At 40.9% G+C, this 18688-nt stretch overlaps 1 protein-coding gene across 3 annotated transcripts; it reads left to right on the top strand.

Annotated features, from left to right (window-relative positions):
• The first annotated feature begins 1597 nt into the window (after nt 1-1597).
• Nucleotides 1598-16731, top strand: ccdc149a (coiled-coil domain containing 149a). Of its 3 annotated transcripts, XM_006804122.2 has the most exons (13): nt 1598-1737; nt 2635-2796; nt 3206-3244; nt 4811-4918; nt 5022-5138; nt 7427-7599; nt 8805-8877; nt 9057-9141; nt 9734-9878; nt 10085-10161; nt 11380-11412; nt 14498-14602; nt 15527-16731. In XM_006804122.2, exons 1-13 carry the CDS (start codon nt 1687-1689, stop codon nt 16084-16086), a joined length of 1728 nt encoding a protein of 575 aa, XP_006804185.1. In that variant the 5' UTR covers nt 1598-1686; the 3' UTR covers nt 16087-16731. The 3 variants fall into 3 exon arrangements, with proteins under 3 accessions (XP_006804185.1, XP_006804186.1, XP_006804187.1); XM_006804123.2 differs by lacking the exon at nt 11380-11412; XM_006804124.2 differs by lacking the exons at nt 11380-11412; nt 14498-14602.
• Nucleotides 16732-18688: the final 1957 nt, after the last annotated feature.

Here is an 18688-nt window from a genome sequence, read left to right as displayed (position 1 = left end):
GACGTCTAGCTGTACAGGGGCAAAATAAACCCTCGGCACTCTTTCGCGTGACCTCAAAAATATTTTCATGAGTTCATGACCTGCAGTCACTAGTTTTAAGTACAACTGAATAATATATGATATTAATCTGTAATGTGCCAATACATTCAATTTACATTAGAATCAAACAGAGAGAGATGGTAGTGACCTTCTCCAGTAGGCAGAGGGATCTGGCTGCTTCAGTCACCACCACCATCCACGGGAAGTCAGTGGAGGTAGTTGAGGAGTACAAATACCTGGGAACCATCTTTGACAACCTCTTGAAATTCTCTGCCATCACAGAGGAGATTCTCGGGAGGTGCCACCAATGGCTATACCTCCTTAGGAAACTCAACTCGTTTGGAGTCAGCACACCCATCATGATGACTTTTTACTTTGCCTTCCTGAAAAGCATCATGACCTTCTCTATGACCTTCTCTATTACCTGCTGGTTCCACTCCCTCAGCCTTCAGAACAGGAACAGACTGCAGCACACTGCATCAGTGTGCTCTAAAATAATTGGCCTGTCTGTCAGAATTCTGGCACAGGTTTTCAGCCAACAGGCCCTTAGGCTACGTCCACACTAATGCGTTTTTGTTTGAAAAGCACTGATTGTATCTCTTGTACTTTATCAATGCAGTATCTAAAAACTTTGCACTGTAGTGGTTAAAATCCCATTCTAATAAGAGTTAAAAGCGCATTCGGTTATTAGGTTTATAGGGTTATTGAATTATGGTTAACGGTTGGTAGATTTTTTTTTTTAACATTATCTGCCAATTACATCTGCCACCCCTCTCCAAATCTGTGCCCCTACCTGGTCCCCCCAACAAATATTTTCTAGACACGCCACTGGATGGATGGATGGATGGATGGGTATATCCTCTACCTTTTATAGTGAAAACGCCTGGCTTCAGGGTTCACAACAAGATTTCCATAACAAATTGCCTCTCAACAAGCTCCTGCCTTGATAAGATAGCATGAGAGTTGAAATCTGGTGTTCGCAAGGGGTATCTGATCAGTATGAAGTTGGTTGGGGGGACAAGCACCTTAATCAATCTGTATCAAATTTACTATATAAACTGCCTAGGATACTTGGATTAGCAACAGCTTCTGAAAATGGTTTCTATAACGCTCAATTTCTTACAAATTATACACATTACGTGTCCTCCCCTGGAAATAACCACTATAAACCCTTATACTGCCTTGGTCATCAATGTTTACAAACTGCACAAAGGTCTATAGATATAAAGTAAATAGTGCATTTTACCAATATAATTTGTATTAGTTAATTGTTTTGTTAATTTTTCTCCAAAAGTGCTAAAACGAACATTTTTAGTGGCAGACTTTCTGCTTTTATTCTGAAGGAAACCATTTCCGTTTTGTTATTGTAAGCTTCACCGGTGCCTCAGTACTTATCTGCAAAATCTTCATATATAAATCGAATCGTTCATATAAAATATTTAAAAATTTCAATGTATATAATTGTTTAAAACTGAAATTCTTCAAATATAATATTATTTTCACAGACATACCGGAAGTCGTTTTCCCTCTTTTCTCTTTCTGCGTAACTTAACAACGGAGGCTAAGAAAGTGACGTTGCAGGATAAACAAACCGATGAGGAGAGGGGGGCTGGTGTGTCGTGACATTTTTGCAAAATATTACGAATAATGCAGTCTTCCAAGAGGAGTGAGAGTGACTGGCAGGGGCTAGTCAGCGAGGTAAGTGAGGGGGAGAGACCGTAAACAGCTGCAGACACGGACCGGTTTTATAGATGTTTCCCGGTGTCCATATGGAAACGAGCCTCGGTCTCTTAGCTTTCATACACCTGGACGTTCATTAATAGACGCACGAGCTCAACGTTTTTTGACACCGGTGGGCTCTTCATTGATGGCGTCTGCTAGCTATTCCGTTAAGCTGATAGCATACGACTGTGTTGGTGCAAATACACCAACCCACCCCTATATGATGATGCTACTGTGTACTGATAGGGTAGACCCACCTGTGGGCTCGCGTTTAACCTGTTAAGAGTATTACCGAGTAAGCTATGTGTATATATCGCAGTAATTTAAGCTTGTAGGCTAATTTAATTAGCCCTATATGCCGCAAATATCGAATAACCTGCACCTTTATAACATTTGACAGACCATAGAAATAAGAAAATAATTAGCATTTAACGCAGTAATGAAAAAAACACATTTTTTATCTTTGTTTGTTTTGATTTATTTTACTGTAACTGAAAGACATAGCAAGCACTGAACTTAACAAAACTACTACAGCACACCGTGCTGCATGATAGGAGCTGCTATTTGGTTATAGGCTGGTCTGACTGCTATCGGTCTCCACTGTTCATTATTGTGGGCCTTATCTGTACGTCAAACACTTCACTCCAGTGTGTTTTTCCACCTGTGGGAAACAGGTTAGGGTTGGTTTTGTTTGCACAATTAATGTAACCGTTCCTATCACAGACTAAGATAAAGATACATGATAAAACCAAGAACAAGCTTGATACAGATGTTACATGTCCAGCTGTGGTCCCTGAAATAAACATGACTGCCAATTCAGTCAACAGTAATATATCTCATAGCACCATGGCTCTTGTGCATTGTTTGCTTAAGTTCTTGGTGTGTAAGCGGAAGTTGGAGAGTAAGAAGGAAGCCCTCCTCATCCTGTCCAAAGAGCTGGACACCTGTCAGCAGGAAAGAGACCAGTACAAGCTGATGGCCAACCAGCTGAGAGAACGCCACCAGGGACTCAAGAAGAAGTACAGGGAACTCATTGTGAGTGGTTCAGCCTTCAAGGTGGTACTTTTTTGTGACCACCCTTTAGCGTATTTTACAGCCATGAGCAAAATTAATCGACAGTCCGCTCCAAGATGTTGAAATTCATTTTCACGCTCGTGGTATTTTTTGTCATGTTAACAGGATCATTACTTTGCTTAATGTTGCAGATCCCGATCTGATTTTGTCTTTATGTATTTTCTAGATTTCTTAAAGGAATATCCATTTTTTTGTGTGTAATTCTGATAGAGTTTCTCTATTCAAGCCCACCCCAAAAAAAGAAAATATTTTAAATTTTTTGGCAGCAGCTAGACGTAGATATTCAGTTTTCCATTTGCACACTGCTACAGTTTATAGTATTTGCTGTATTATTGCAGCTGATGATAGGAGTCTTTTTTTCATGTTTCAGGATGGTGACCCCTCTTTGCCACCTGAAAAACGCAATCAAGTAAGTTTTAATTTTATTAATACATATGCTAATAGGTACAGTTAAATGAGGTAATGTGTATTAAAAAAAATCATAAACAGTTAATCCAAAACTTATGTTAAATTCACAGCTTGGTTGTTTATTTGAAATTCTTTGTGCTGGCATACAGAGGCCATTTCTTTTGTGCTGCAGGATAAATATCAGGGTGTAGGTTAATCAGACTCCTCTCTCTCTCCTTATTGAATGTACTTAAGTAGGTGAGAATCCCAGACTATTGTTGTTCTAGGGTGGGTGTGTCTTCTACAAGTCCTGAGGCCTGCACTATGAAGCAGGATTTTGTCTTTTCCAGGTAACTTCCTGGTTAAACCTGACTTTTCTGTACTGCAAAGGTGGCTCACTCCTTATCAGTGTACATCGCCATCGTAACATACTGTGAACTTAACCTGCTATGGAGCAGGATGTTTCCCAGATTAGAGATCAGCAGGCATGAAATCCTCACCTACTGACTGCTCAGTTTTCTGGAAAATAGTGGCACTATCCATGGGACCTCTGTGCACGGGACAGAAGGACAGAATAGGAGCATCTAAAGTTTTTTTTAACGGCATCTGAAGTCTTTGTCTTTCCTTGATCAACATCAGTGATAAATCTGGATTCTTAGATGCAACTTTGTTCCATGATTTGTTTTCTGTTAGCTTCACTTCCACCAACACTACTAGATCTGTAGCTGAGAAAATAAAAAGTGAAACTGCCCTCTAATTTTAATGATAGAGTCGTGATATTGACAAGTTCGTTAATATAGAGAGTTTGCATCTTCAAATAGCCTAAACTTTATTCATATTGTAAGCCTTTTCCTGTCTTACTGCCTAAAGCTCTGAAAGTGCTCACACATTCATTCAACACTAAACTGCTGTACAGTGCTTTTACTGCCATGCTGCTGTGTTATCTGAGGCACTTGTGTTGGTAGTCTGTATTATGTTTTTTTAACCTCTTCATATTTTTTGTACAGTATAGTTTTATTTTCCTATGCAAGATGACCTACTCTGATGTCAGTAAACCTATTTCTAAATGTTGCCAATGCCAACCCTTTCATGTGAACGCGCAGGGGAAACCTTGGATTAACTTAGTGCCTTGATAGCCAGCTTTGTGTGACTGCTTATCCTGACTGCCAGTGTTAGGTTAAGTGAATCCAGATAACAGAACGATGTTCTGCTGAACTTGCTTTGTAACATAGGGCCCTGCATGACTCTGTCTTATTGTGCTTTCAGGGACACCGTGACACTGAACAGTTGCTGGTTGAATAGCACTATAAAATACAATGAAATAGTAACAAAACACCCATGAAATGAAAATACTAATGTGTACACTAAATGGCACTAAATAATTGTCTTTCATTAGAACAGGATTGTGGACTGACTTTGTTTGTTATCTCTGAAATTTTGTGGATGTTAAGATAGGCTTTTTTTTTTCTTTAGTTGAAGAAGGAAAATGTTTGATGCTGATTAAATGTGATTTCCTGGGGTATTTGAACCTTGTCTGGCCTGGCACAAGCTGTTGTGCATTCACTCTTCTCCTCCTCCTGCTCCGCAGGTGAACCTGGCTCAGCTGCTGAGGGACTCAAGGGAACGAACAAAACAGCTTGCCGAGGAGGTGAAGGAGCTCACTCAGAGGCTTGCAGAGGCCCAGGGGGATAACAAGGTGAAGTAACCGGGGGTACTCGCACAAACATACATGGAGATTAACTCTTACAGTGAAGCAACTATTTAAGAGAAGCAAAACGTTGAACTTCTCTTTTCTGCAGCTCCTGAGGATGACCATTACTCGACAGAGGCTGGGGGATGAAGAGGTCGGGGTGCGTCACTTCCCCGCCCATGAGCGTGAGGATCTGGTTTGCAAGCTTGAGAGAGCTGGGCTACAGGTGGATGTATTTCTTACCTTAAAGCACTTTGATACGGTTGGCAATTAATCCTCCATTTTCAGGTCCATTTCTTCTTTTGTGGAATATTCATTAGGATGTTGCTACAGGATTAAGGAAAAGGAGGGAACTCCGTCCAGGGACATGTCATGTACAAATTTAATCCAAAAGAAAGAGTGTTTTAAAAAAAAAGTCTAAATCACTACCTAGGACGTTAATTATTGTTAAAGTCCTAAGATCGCTTTGTAACATATTAGCAGTTGCACAGTACTGTCAAATAATACAAATAAAAGCATTTTCTATGTGGGATGGTGGAGCTTGGTTTGAGCTGTTTAACCAGACGCTTAAAGTCCTGTTTTCTGACATATAACTCCATGAGTAATTTCCATCCACTGTTCACTTTTCCTGTCATAGGGAGTGCTCCAGTGACACTGACGATTGATGGAATAGTGAAACATGTTTGTAGTTTCCACATTTAGCAGGAACTTTTTTGTTGCATATCTTACAAAGCCTTGTGCTTAGTTGGAGATTATTGAAGTAGCTCCTTTTAGGTACTAAATCGCCCAACATATACTTGATCTTATGTAATTTTTTTTATCACATGAAACTTTATGCCGGTGCTTTTGCAGATGACATGATATGGCACAGCTCTAGTTATCCCTGTCACTTCACAACAATGATCTAGGTTTGAATCTTTTGTCCATTCAGGGTTTGAATGTGTGTGTCATTAGGTAAATGGATGTAGGATGAACAGGCTGAGTGTAAATGGCAATGGAGTCCAGTAGTAGATAGATAGATAAACTTTATTAATCCCTCGGGTGGGTTCCTCTGGGAAATTTGTTTTCCAAAAAGCACAGCACCGACAGAAGTTACAGAGTTAAGAATATTATATATATATATATACACACATATATAAATACAAAGACATATATAGATAAAATATACAAAGGGGATAAATAGAATAAATAGGAATAAAAATAAAAATACAAGTGAATTGCACATTTCAAGTATGGAGTCTATTGCACCGCTGATTATTAACAAGAAGTATTGCACAAAAGGTAATTGCACAGTGAAGTGGAGAGGCACTACAGCTTAGTTGTTCCCCCCTCCTTTGTCCTCCTGTTTCCCCTCCCTCTCCCCTCCAGAGAGGAGTTAAACAGTTTGATGGCGTGTGGGACAAAGGAGTTTTTAAGTCTGTTGGTTCTTGTCTTTGGGAGAAGCAACCTGTCACTGAACAGACTCTTCTGGTTGTTTATGGCCGTGTGCAGAGGATGCCCAGCATTGTCCATAATGTCCAGCAGTTTCTTTAGTGTCCTTTTCTCTGCCACTGACACCAGAGTGTCCAGCTTCATGCCGACCACAGAGCCAGCCTTCCTGATCAGTTTCTCCAGCCTGGATGAGTCCTAGTAAGTGATTCAGTAGTGACAATTTCTATTGAAAACCAGTAACTGGTGCAGATTGTAACTACTTTAGAGGCTTTAGAGTGTTCTTTTCTGCTTTCGTAGTCTTGGTTGATTGGGTATTGTCGTAACCCTGATGGGCGGGCGGTCGATGTAGACATGCAAGTTATTGAATTTGATAACTTGAGGATGTAGCAGTGTAGGAATTTTAAATCTATTCCATCGGTGTATCTACTCCATGACCTCGGCTCAAGGTCAGGAGTCAAAGGTCAAGTGTTCATTACACTCATTCAAAGGTTAAGTTGTCCTACAGTTTATGTAGAGAACAATGTAGTGACTTGTATCATTTTTAACTACATATTAATAAGACTGATTTATCTAATTATTAAGTTTCTAAAGAAACCTGACATTTGTGGAACTGTTCGTTTCTAGTCAGGGTCTCATGACAGACATTTATTATAGATTTCCTCAGTAGACGTAAGCTCAGTAATTCATTCAGTTTGTTTAAAACTTTCCATAGTGAATCACACTTTTTGCTTGGAAATACACTCGGCGCATTACTGTCCATGTGCTTTGAATTTAATTTCAGAGTAGAACATTTTATTATTGGCAAAATCCTCTCTGCACATTAAACACAGTAAATGTATTAGATTGATAAACAATACTTCCTCCTCTTTGAAACTCGCAGTGGAGCCACTTAACTGTTATCTACTAGAGTGGAAGCTGCTCACTTTAAAACAGCAGGGGAGATCCTGAGTTGCTGAATGCTAAAAACAGTGTATGCAGCCTCAGCAAACTCCACTTTAATGAGCAAAAGCTTTGAAATATCCATCACGTGAACGTTTCCATGGCTTCCCTCACAAACAGTTCTGCCTGTATGCCTTTTTCTAGATGGAGGAGATGGAGAACAACATGAAAGCACTGACAGACGAGCTCCAGGACGTGAAGGCAGAACGCACTGTGTTCAGAGAGAAGGCGGCACGACTAAATATGGAGCTGAATCATATTTTGGGGAACCATGAGGCTCGCATCATTGATGTGGACGCCCTGTGCATGGAAAACAAGTGAGTTAGAAATGTGACAGACAGAAGTGTCATCATTTGACACTTTTTTTAAAATACATTTTTCAGTCTCAATACTATCTTCTAAAACATCATTAGAAGACATTAGTGTAAATGTTAAATCTTGAAAGTAGACATCTTTGACTTCAGTATTAACTTCATAAACTCCTGGCATTTTCTCAGCTACTTTTCATCATCACCTTTTTCAGCAGTCTTGAAGGAGTTCTCACATGCTGAGCACCTCCTGGCTGTTCTTCCTTAGTCTGTGGTGCATCTCATCCAAAAACCTTTTCAACAATGGTTAGGTTTGGATGTCCGTGGATGCCAGGTGTTCCTGATTCTGAACACCATCCTTTTTTTGAGAGGGGGGCTTTAATGTTCCCCTATTGTGCAATAATAATAGAAGTCAGAAATTGCTGCAGGATGAATTCTGAGTAAATCATCATCAGTGTCACTAGCAGATGTCCTCACAGGATCACACCATCTTCGCCATAGCTAAGAATGAGAGACACGTGCATGTCCATTTCTTGTTTCTTAGATGATAAAGGTGTGATGTGTCCTCCAAACAGCTACTGCTGAGATGTGTTTGGTCCTATGAAACTTGAGGGCACTAATCTGAAGTGCCAATGATTGACTTCTGAGGCTGTAATCCTAATAAACATCTCTCTTGGTCTTCCTGCCTGGAGGCAATTGTCATGAAAGACAGTTGATAGATTTTGAGATGGCACTTGGGGAAACTGAATGAACTGACTGACCTCCTTTTTTTGAAATAATATAAACTTGTTTTTTCTCTTTATTTAGATGGCCATTTCTCGTTGCTTAACTAAGCAGTACTGGACATGTTCTTCCTTACTGTACATGCGCTTCAGTGTTTTTACCCACGTCTTATGTGGTAGTCATGTTTAATCGGGGTGTACATTAGCTAACGAAAGATCAAAAAGGCATGGATGAAGAGAATGCTTGGTTTCATTTCCATATGAATGCATTTTTTATGTAGTTGTGACTTCTGTGTTCTACATGGCAGAGGGTGAGCTAAATGACAAACAGCAAGACAAACATAAACAAGAGTCGTACACGTTACCAAATGCTCTTTTTGACACTGCCTCCTGCTCACAGTGCACAGCGATTATACATGTAATGTGGAACTCCTCTGTCTGTCATGTGTGTTTTGACTTTGCTGGGTGTTTTTCTAATCATTGTTCCTGTAGGTATTTACATGACCGTTTAAATCAACTGCAAGAGGAGGTGAACCTGCTGAAGTCAAACATCATGAAGTACAAGGTACAGATTGAATGCTGCAGTTAAAATGTGACACAGACATTGACTGACTCAGTGTATGTAATTTCTTTACATGTGTATGGTTTTGTGAATGTTCTTAATGCAAAGGAAGTGGCTTTTTACTAAAATGTTCATGTGAATCAGCAGGGTGAGCTTTATTCTCTTGTTTTTTGTCCCTGCAGACAGCCCTGGAGAGGAGGAAAAACTCCAGCACATATGGGAAATCAAATAACAGTCCTCTTACTGGAGTCCTCTCAGCCAAGCAAGGTGAAAACACAACCTGTTCATCTCACTTTGAGTTCTTTAAACTCAGACATAAATAGATGTAGTATTAGCTGATCTGGAAACTACAGAAAGGCACTAATGCGAATGTTCTCAGATCAAATAAACTCTACAACTGATGGCGTGTCTTCAGTATAACAACCACTTCCTTTGTTTCTACCCGTGTCTCAATGGATTATTTAATAACTTCTTTTTTTGCCGATCCTCCGAGCCACTGCCGGACACCAGCTGGGTTACTAATTGTATTCTGAGTGGTAAAGAGCACCACTGGCAGGGAAATGAGCCTGCCATGATGACTGACAGTTGCTGGCAGAAGCAGCACAGTGGGCTCTGGAGTTAAAGTTAGGAGAGTGTCACCTAGAAGACATCTGTTTCTAACTCTCCCTCTCTGTCTTACTCTTATCATGCTGTGTTCTCTGTCTCTTGTTATATCACCCTGCTTTCTTTGTTACCTATTTTTAACTTTTGTGTAAGTTTTATTGGGGGATTATTGGGATTTCTCTTCCCTCCATTTTTGGCTCTCTGTCCCTTTCTCTTACCATCCTGATTTTTTCCCCCCTTTCCCTCTCCTTTTTAGTTCAAGAGATGCTTCTGGAAGAGCAGGGCTGCAGTCTACCAGCCACGCCTCAGTCCATCTCCGACCTTAAGTCTCTCGCCACTGCTCTTCTGGAGACGATCCATGAGAAGAATTTGGTCATCCAGCACCAGAGACACAGCAACAGGTATTAAGAGTTCCTGCTTTGCTGCTGATGGCATCATAATGGTAACATTTTACCTTTAACCCTCTAACACAATTACATTGTTTGTCTAGTTGTTACAAGAATTCTCCTCCTATAAAGCAAACACTGGAATATGACATAAGTGCGCGCACACACACACACACACACACACACACACACACTGACCCTTCTTCTTACCTGGCCTGCAGAATCTTGGGAAATAGAGTTGCAGATTTGGAAAGGAAGCTGAAGACCTTGGAGGTTTCAGGATTATGGAGTCTTCCAGGTGGGTCTTTGAACACCTAAGCTGTTCCACCATCAAACCTTTTATTAATCCATTAAAAACTAAAAGTAGTTCAGCAGTGTTTATTTTGAGACACTTTTGTGCTTTTGGAAAAATGATCACATATGATGAGTAAAACTAATGAATCAGTCTCATGTCAGTTTGTAACCACCTGTAAAATGACCTGTTCATATTAATGTATCGTTTGAAGACTACCGCTGAGAACATGTAATCTTTCCCACATCATTAGAAAACATAAATGTGTGTGTGTGTAGCCAATAAAACATTAAGATAAGCAAAAGATCAGACGTTGGCTGGTGTCAGATAGCTTTGTCTTTGCTCTGCTCTGCCTTGAAGACCAGCATCCCGGCATCGCCTTTTCACTCTTGACAATGAGACTGGTGTTATGCTTGTAACATTTAATGAAGCTGCCAGCTGAGGACCTGTGAGGCGTCTGTTTCTCAAACTCGAGACTCTGATGTCTTCTTGCTCAGTTGTGCACCGGGCCTCCCACTTCTCTTTCTGCTCTGGTTAGAGCCAGTTTGCTCTGTTCTTTGAAGAGAAGTGCACACTGTTGTACTTCATTTTTATTTTATTTTTAATTTTTTTTTTGGATTTTTCCTCATGGAATATCTTTCACGTCTAAGAACAAGAAAACTGAAAAACTGGAAAGTTGACTTGTTTTTTCTGTCTGTTTAAATCCACACAGGCTGAAGCTCCAGACACGCAACTACTTAAACTTTAAGCTAATCAGCTGAAACAGCTTTTAATAATGTTCTGTTACTATCATACTACAGTAATACGATGAAACACAGGAGCAATATTTGATATTCCTACATAGATATTCCATTAAAAACAAGAAAAAGATAACGATGACAAAGTTATTTTGATTTAAACAAATTAGGACCTCTTTTATTTTAAAAGTCTATGTAAAATCTCCTAAAATCATGGATACAGTATTGGAGTGCATCCATATAATAAATATGATTTCCAATTTAAGTTAAAATCATTTAATAATTGTCTCAGTGTTGTCTATCTGATGCATTTAAAGGTTGTTATTTTGTCACGTCTTTCTAAGTCAAACGTCTGACCCGGAGATCTTTGCTGGGATCGTTCTAGCTGGCCTGCTGGTTTAAATTCATTTCCTCTCCTGTCTTTTTCATTAATGAGCTTTTCTGTTCATAACACTGTGCCTTTCTCTCCTCTCTGGCTGCGTCTCAGGCTTGACCTACCACGTATCTGTGGGAATTGGGAGTATGTATTCCTTCTGCCCCACTTAGTTCATCCATGCCCTCCACTATGTCATGCCAGGACAAATCTGGGCAGACGCCCAGAAAACATGTCACCTCATGCCCACCGTTTACAATGTGTTGACTCCATTGACCACCAGCTCATGTGTCTGTTCATGATACCGCTGACTGAATCAGGCCGACGGAGTGCCACACACTGATGCTCTCGGTCCAGTGGACCTGTCTTAAATTTTACTCACAAGAGAAACCAAAAAAAAAAGCGCTTTCTTTGAGTGATGCAGTTGGGCTTCTTTTAAGGGCAGCACAGTACTGTTGAGTAGTACTAGTAGAAGGATTCGAGGCTCTCATAATACAGATGAGAGCCTTGTTGAAGACAGTTTGTCATATGCAGTTTTGGTATATTAGGGTGTAAAGTCAAAGTTCTTATTATTTTATCAGAAAGTGAATTTTTGCACCACTTTTTAACCCTTGATCCTATATTTGTATTTAAAATTGAAGTATAAAAAATGCTGTATCGGCTGTCAGATTTTTCTCAAAGACACAGCTGGTGACTTTTCCTGTCCTGTAAAGACATCCGACTCTCAGAAGAGCAAAACCAGTCCAAAAATATAAAACTATTTACCAAACGTAATCGAAAAACATTTGCGGCCTGAAACAAGGGGACCGTGCTTGCTGACTTAGAAAGCAGTTCCCCTTTATCTCCACTGGAGGGAGATGTTGTGCCGTCTATGAAGCAGACTGAACGGTGGAGGGGCTGCGGCTGGATGGAGGTGCCCTGTCATGAGACCGTCATTCTCTCCGCCATAAAACTGACAAGCATCCATTACTGAAAATGATTGCCCACATTACAAACACATTTAGGGGAATGTGCCGTTATTAGGGAATTTGTAGACGAGGGCCCAGAGTGCCTGACGACCACGCTGTCCACCACAGTTAGGGAGACAGAGATATAGAGAGAGATGTGAGCGTCTGTGGCCTTGATGCGAGATGAAGTTGGGCTGATTGATATTAAAGGCAAACGGGATAGGATGGAGGGCCTTGGCTGCCTACCTGAGTCCCGGAAAACACTAGAGGTGACTACATTGTCTACGGATGAGAGAGAGCCAAAAACAATAACAGTGACATCGATGCGGTGAGTCAGATAAAGTTGTGATTGATAGCTTCCCCCACCCCAGTCCTCCAGTTCAGCGCCCCCACCTCCTGTGCTGAATGAGTGTGAGCTGAAATGTAACACTGCGAGTGAAAACCTGTCAGAGTGCATCAGAGATTGAAAAGACAGAGGTGGATACAGAATGCACCCTGTTTTGGTCAACTGACAGACTTTTTCCAGTTAAGAGGAAGGCATTTCCTGTCAATGTCGAGCTAGACAGCACTGCATAGTGTAAGCTCCTGTGACTAGCTGACAGCTATGTACACTTCTCCTGTTTGTGTCTTTAATATCCAGTATGATCTGGTGTCCCATAATATGGAATAGTCCTTTTTTTTTTGCGCATAAACACACATATATATTTGCGTGTATGTTAGATGTGTTTCAAAGAGGTGTAGAGGTGGTTAGATGACGATACAGGCAGCTGTCAGTAAGGGTTCAAAGCAAACCACTGGTGCCTCCTATCTTTGAGTTCTGCACGCCTCATGGAGACACAGCTGCTGTGCTCAGTCTGGGTCTTCGTCTGCATATCCAGTAACCAGCATCGCTTTATTACTGGCTTCAAAAGGCAGTCTGGTGAAGTCTTCCTCAACTGTTCTCCTAAAAAAAAAATCTAAACTGTCCTAACACAATTGCAAGTTTAGATGCAGTTTCACACACTACTGGCCAGTCGTACCTATGTGATGTCGATATATTGATCAGCATTCTAGCGTCTTCCTAAATGGCACTTTTATGTCTGCCCAAAATGGCCCATATCTGCATATCTCTGGCCTTGAATGATGGCAGTGGCTCAGGGTTGGTCTGTTTGCTTAGACTCAGCTGCTGCACCACCTTATATGGATCTGATGTTACGTGTGGGATTAGATTTGACAACACTTGCCATAAAACATCATCAGGCTCAGTTTTCTGACTCGTGGGTCAAGTCTTTTTCACACAGGAGTTGTTATTAGTGCCAAAAATAGACCAGATCAAGCTCAAAGTGTATCTGGGTGAAAATATAAAAGCCTCCACAGATCGTCAGTCTGTGTTGTACTGGGTTGTTGCTGTTTGCAAGAGAATAATCACAAATGATTTGTGGAAATAGTCTATTGATTTTTTTATGCTTTATTTAGCAGATATTTGGCTAATCAGGCTGTTTTTAGTCAAAAACGATCATAAGATTGATCTTGGTTTTTTTATGACAGTTTATTATTTTTAAATATTTTAATAGTGGCCCTATTGAAGTAACCAAAAGGAATTCAGTTTAACAGCCTAACAGCATATTAATGGCTAAAATAGTCTCACAGTTAAATAATTAGAGGAACTTTCTAGACAACATGACTTTTTTGTTTTTGCTTCTTTTGATTTACCCAGCTGGTATGACGAATTCTAACAGCCTCTCCCTCGCTCGCTGTTCCCATGTCAGTGTAAACACTGAGCATCCATAACAATATGGACTGTTTTCATAACAATATGGTGTCCGTTCACCATTCATGATTCTCATGCATTGTGTCTTCCAGTCATCCATTTTCTCGTTCTCCTGTTTGTTTTCTTGTCGCACACTTGAACGGTCGGAGACACACGCAGAGGTTCGCCTGTTCACAGGCTACGTGCGACGGCAGAGGCTGCTAACTTCCAGCCGAGTGTCTGTGCATATAGTTTTGTGTGTATAGTCGTGACGTCTGGTTTATAGTGCACAGTCTCTTTTGAGTAGCATATGGTGTCAGCCTAAGAGGCGTGCAGCCATCACTAATGAAGACAGATGAGAGGGAGCTGGAGCCTCTTCCTGTGAGCACTGCAATGCATACGTGCGCCTGTGTTTGCATGCACCATCGTACATGTGCTCCATCCAATCTAACACTCCTCCACCCTCCAAAAAACCCTCTACATATCACTTGTTTGTTGTTCTCATTTGGACCAGAGAGTAACTGGGAGCGTTTTCTCCTTGGCGCTGATGTTACAGGGACAAGAGACAGTATCACACTAAATGAGAACCTTCAGCCAGAGCTCCGTCCTACACGTGTTACGTCTCAGCCAAACATGCAGCCCAGAGTGCATCCACCCAAAGGTGAGTGTGTAATTGCGAGTGACTGGCTTCTCCAGTCAATGATAAGAACTCCTACCGCTAATGGCGTAAACACCGCAATTAGGCATTGCATGCTAAACACTCCTTTCCACCTTCCGTGTTTAACCCAAGTCCTTTCCCTTCCCGCCTCCACTTCTCCCTGCTCCTCATTGGTGCAAGATGCCCAAATGCCATGGCATTTTGGAAATGTGAGGCAAATTCTCGCCCACTGACATTCAGAAACTTCTGCCATGTTCTCTTTGAAAGAGGGTGGGGGGATCAGGGTGGGAGGACTATAAATATGGATGCCACTTCAAGTAATGTTGCTTTCTTCTTGCGTGTTTTTGCGTGTCTGTGTGTGCGTGGGGGTGGGGGGTACTCTATGTGTGCAGTCTTTAACCTTTTTGCCTGCACATCCACAAATATGGGTCAGTAATCCCCAAAGTGAGAGCATATTTTGGCGAAGAAGCAGAACTAAGCTGTTGCTATTGCTGAGATGCAGGGCGTCACACTTGTCTTGCGTCCCCTTGTCTGGGGCACCGCTGCTATATTTAGCCTGTTGCCATGGAAGCACTTCAGTCACATAAGTAATTGAAATAAGTTTCTACATTGACACTGTGATCCAACTCTGAGAGAGGAAAGTTTTTCTAGCAGAATCAATACGGGCTTTTTCATTTGTGGCTGCTGTTTCGGTTTTTTTGGGGGGTTTTTTCATGCATTTTAAACTCTTGTCTAATGCAATTTTTGTTATATCGTTTTGTGTGTGTGGTTTTTGGGTTGTTGTTTTTACTGTTATCAGTTATGACAATAATTATTGTCTCTAGCTACTCATTAGAAAGTTTTCCTTTTTTCTTTTTCTTTAAAAAACTTCTTTTCAGATCAAGTGAGCGATTAAAATGACCAGTCATCTCATCTTCCTTTTCCCAGTTCTTTTAGACGACAGAAGTTCACATGAATCATCTTGGGAGTGCCACACCGCTGGCGCTGACCTTGGCACAGATGGTGTCAGCAGGGAAGACGCACCTGCACTGCTCAGCAGCCTGGAGACTCTTGACAGGGTGGAGACGAATGGGATTGACAGAAGGGGGGGGGAGCTGGTGACCCTTACAGAAGATGCAGGCGTAGAGCTGGAGGAGGGGCGGAGCCCTGTGGAAGAGGCAGGGCATGAGATAGAAGGAGTTGATGATGATGAAGAGCTGGGTTCCACGGTGGAGGAAGGAGAGGAAGCAGCTCTGGCGCTGGATGTCCCACAAACTGAATCTGACCTTCAGTGGCTTTCAATTAAACAAGCTTCTGTCAGTCATTCGGAGGTGGGTCAGCGGCCCTGTGAATCCCAGAACAGTGAGTCCGATAATGTACCTGAACACGAAGAAGCCTCTGTGTCAGCTCCAGAGAGCCAGGCTGCAGAGGCGTCGAGTACAGGAGAGTGGGACGTTCAGTGTCCCTCTGCACAGAGTGACTCCTGTCATAGTGACAACTTGGCATGATCCAACCGAGAAGCTTATTTAAATCCTCGTCCTTGTCGTCGTTATTGATGATTGCATTAATCATCCACTGTTGCATTCCCACAACACAGCCAGTGCTCACGAGCTGTCTTCTCCACCGCTTTAGTCAATAAAAGAGAGAGAAAGCACTTTTTCAGCCACCACTGACAAAGCTCGAAGTGCACTTTGTATCCAGACAAGCTTGTTGCTGCACAGGAACAGAAAATCTTCAAATCGATGGAGTTGCAAACTTCATGCCCTGCAGGAAGAATTTAGCTAGGAAAATAACAAACATGGCAACATGCGTTCCTATGCCTCATATTTCCTTCTTCCTTTCCCCTGCGATAAGATAATCCCATTTGTTTGCTTTCTTCTTCCTAAGGGATGTTAATAAACTGAATGCTGCATTTTTTGTCACTCTTAGATGGAGTTCAAATTGGCATACCAAAACTTGTAATGAATGTGTACATAATTGTGAATTATTTAATCTTAATACTGGAGATTCTATTGATGTCTGTTCAGCATTATGGGTGAATCTTATTAATGAGTCCATTTTTATTTTTCCATATTTAACAGTTGATTTTTGAACTACACTACATGTGCCTTATATGTGGAACTCACTGATATTTATAAATGTATAAACCTGCAGCATTGTTGGTTGTCACTTTTCTTTTCACAGATTAAGCTAATACAGACTTTCAGTCATGTGAAAAAGAAAGTTTTCATAGGAATCTGTGCACTCTTATAAATACGTAGACCTCATGATTGAGTAGCTTCTAGAGCCACATTTAGCAGTAATAACTTTACATAATTATTTTTTATATGATTTTATGAGTGTCTCACAGTCTCATCATTTATTCTGTTGTAGACTTTCACGCACAGCAGAAATTCAGACCAAGCTTTAGCTTTCATACAGATTGCCTCATATTTGACTGAGAATATTTTGATATACGGCGTTCATGGTTGACTCAATGGTCTCCAGGTCCTGTGGCTCCAAAACAATGCTAAATCGTCGTCCCTCCACCACCATGCTTGAAAGTTGGTATGAGGTGTTTGTGCTGATATACTGTTTGGTTTCCACTGAATGTGTTGCAGTGCAATATAGAAATATGGAAATCTCTACTTTGGTCTCATTTGTCCAAAGGAAATTGTTCCAAAAGTCTTGTGGTTTGTTGTCATGCAACTTTACAAACCTAAGCCCTGCTGCGATTCTCTTCTGAGAGAGAAGCTTTCTCCAGGCACTTCTTACAAACAAGCCATACTTCAGCTATTTGTAATTATATTGTTCTGAACTTTAACATTTAACCTTCTAACTGAGGCCCGTAGAGTCTACGTTGTAGATCTTAGGTTTTTGCAGCTTTTCTGAGAATTGCCGGTTTGCCTTTCAACTGAATTTGCTGGGATGTTCATTCCTGGGACGATGGTGCCATTATGTCAACACACGACTACACTAGAGCAGCAAACTATCCAAACTTCTCCTTTTATAGAGGTGTTCACACCTGCTCATGATCAGCTATTCAAGTGCATTTAATTAGCAGCACCTGGCTGCTATTTCCCTGACAATGCCAGTGGAAGTAGCAAGGATGTACTTGGTTTTTCCACATGACTGTATCTTTATTGGTCCTTTATATCCTGCAGACACAGACACACATCAAAAGTAGAACTTATTATTTTAAAAAGAAAGAAAAATGTTTATTTTATGTGGGTGGTAAACAGAGAGACCCAAACCATTAAAATAGTTAAACTAGTTAACCTAAAGTCATAAATGCAGGCTTTCTGCAAACATAATACCAAGCCTTCTAGCTCTACAGAATGAAAATAGTAGGTGGTGAAAAGTACATTTTTGTGCCGTGATTGATGAACATCCAGCTTCTACCAAGTGTTAGTAGCACAAACACAAAGTAGACCCAACCAGCTCCTGTACGAGAACACAACTACTACAATATTCACTTATTTTGTTAAGACTTAAAAAGAACATCTGGCTTACCATCAATTGAAATGTTTGGAACGTGATGGGCTGTGTCAAAGGAGTACTTCAGCTTATCTGACAGGGCTTTTGATATATAAGCGAAAGGTTGCGAACCAGTGGTCTTGTGGGATTTAAAGTTGGATATTTGTAGCAGCTCTTAAGCTAGAAACCACCCAGGCAGAAATTTTATCTGATCAAAACTTCAGCCAACGGAGGCTGACTTTGTGAACCTGGTGTAATAGCTGTTTGAGCTTCCACACACACACACACATTAAGGTTTGATAGTGATGTTCTGGACCAGAAAATGAAATTTGTTCCAACGAAGTGTTCACAAGGTTGGTGTCTCATTAATTCTAAATGGAGCAGCTTCAGTCCTTTACTGAGTGACAGATTTGAAGTGCTTAACTTGATTCTCTATTTAGAGCCTTACGTGTTCAAAGACAGTGTGGTGAAGAAACATTTAGCAATTATTTATAATGATAATTTCACAGTTTCTCTGGATAAATATTGATACTGGCATTAGCTATGGGTCAAAAGTGGATGCTTGTATGTCAGTAATTTATTTGCTGCATGCCTTTCTAAAATCAACATCGTCAACCACATGCACATTTTGCTCAGTGTGATTGTTTATCTTCA

The sequence above is a fragment of the Neolamprologus brichardi genome, chromosome 3 (assembly GCF_056152115.1).
Source record: "Neolamprologus brichardi isolate AB-2024 chromosome 3, ASM5615211v1, whole genome shotgun sequence".
NCBI lineage: Eukaryota > Metazoa > Chordata > Actinopteri > Cichliformes > Cichlidae > Neolamprologus > Neolamprologus brichardi.
Note: the sequence above shows the minus strand (reverse complement) of the source record. Positions and strands in the feature narration are given on the sequence as shown.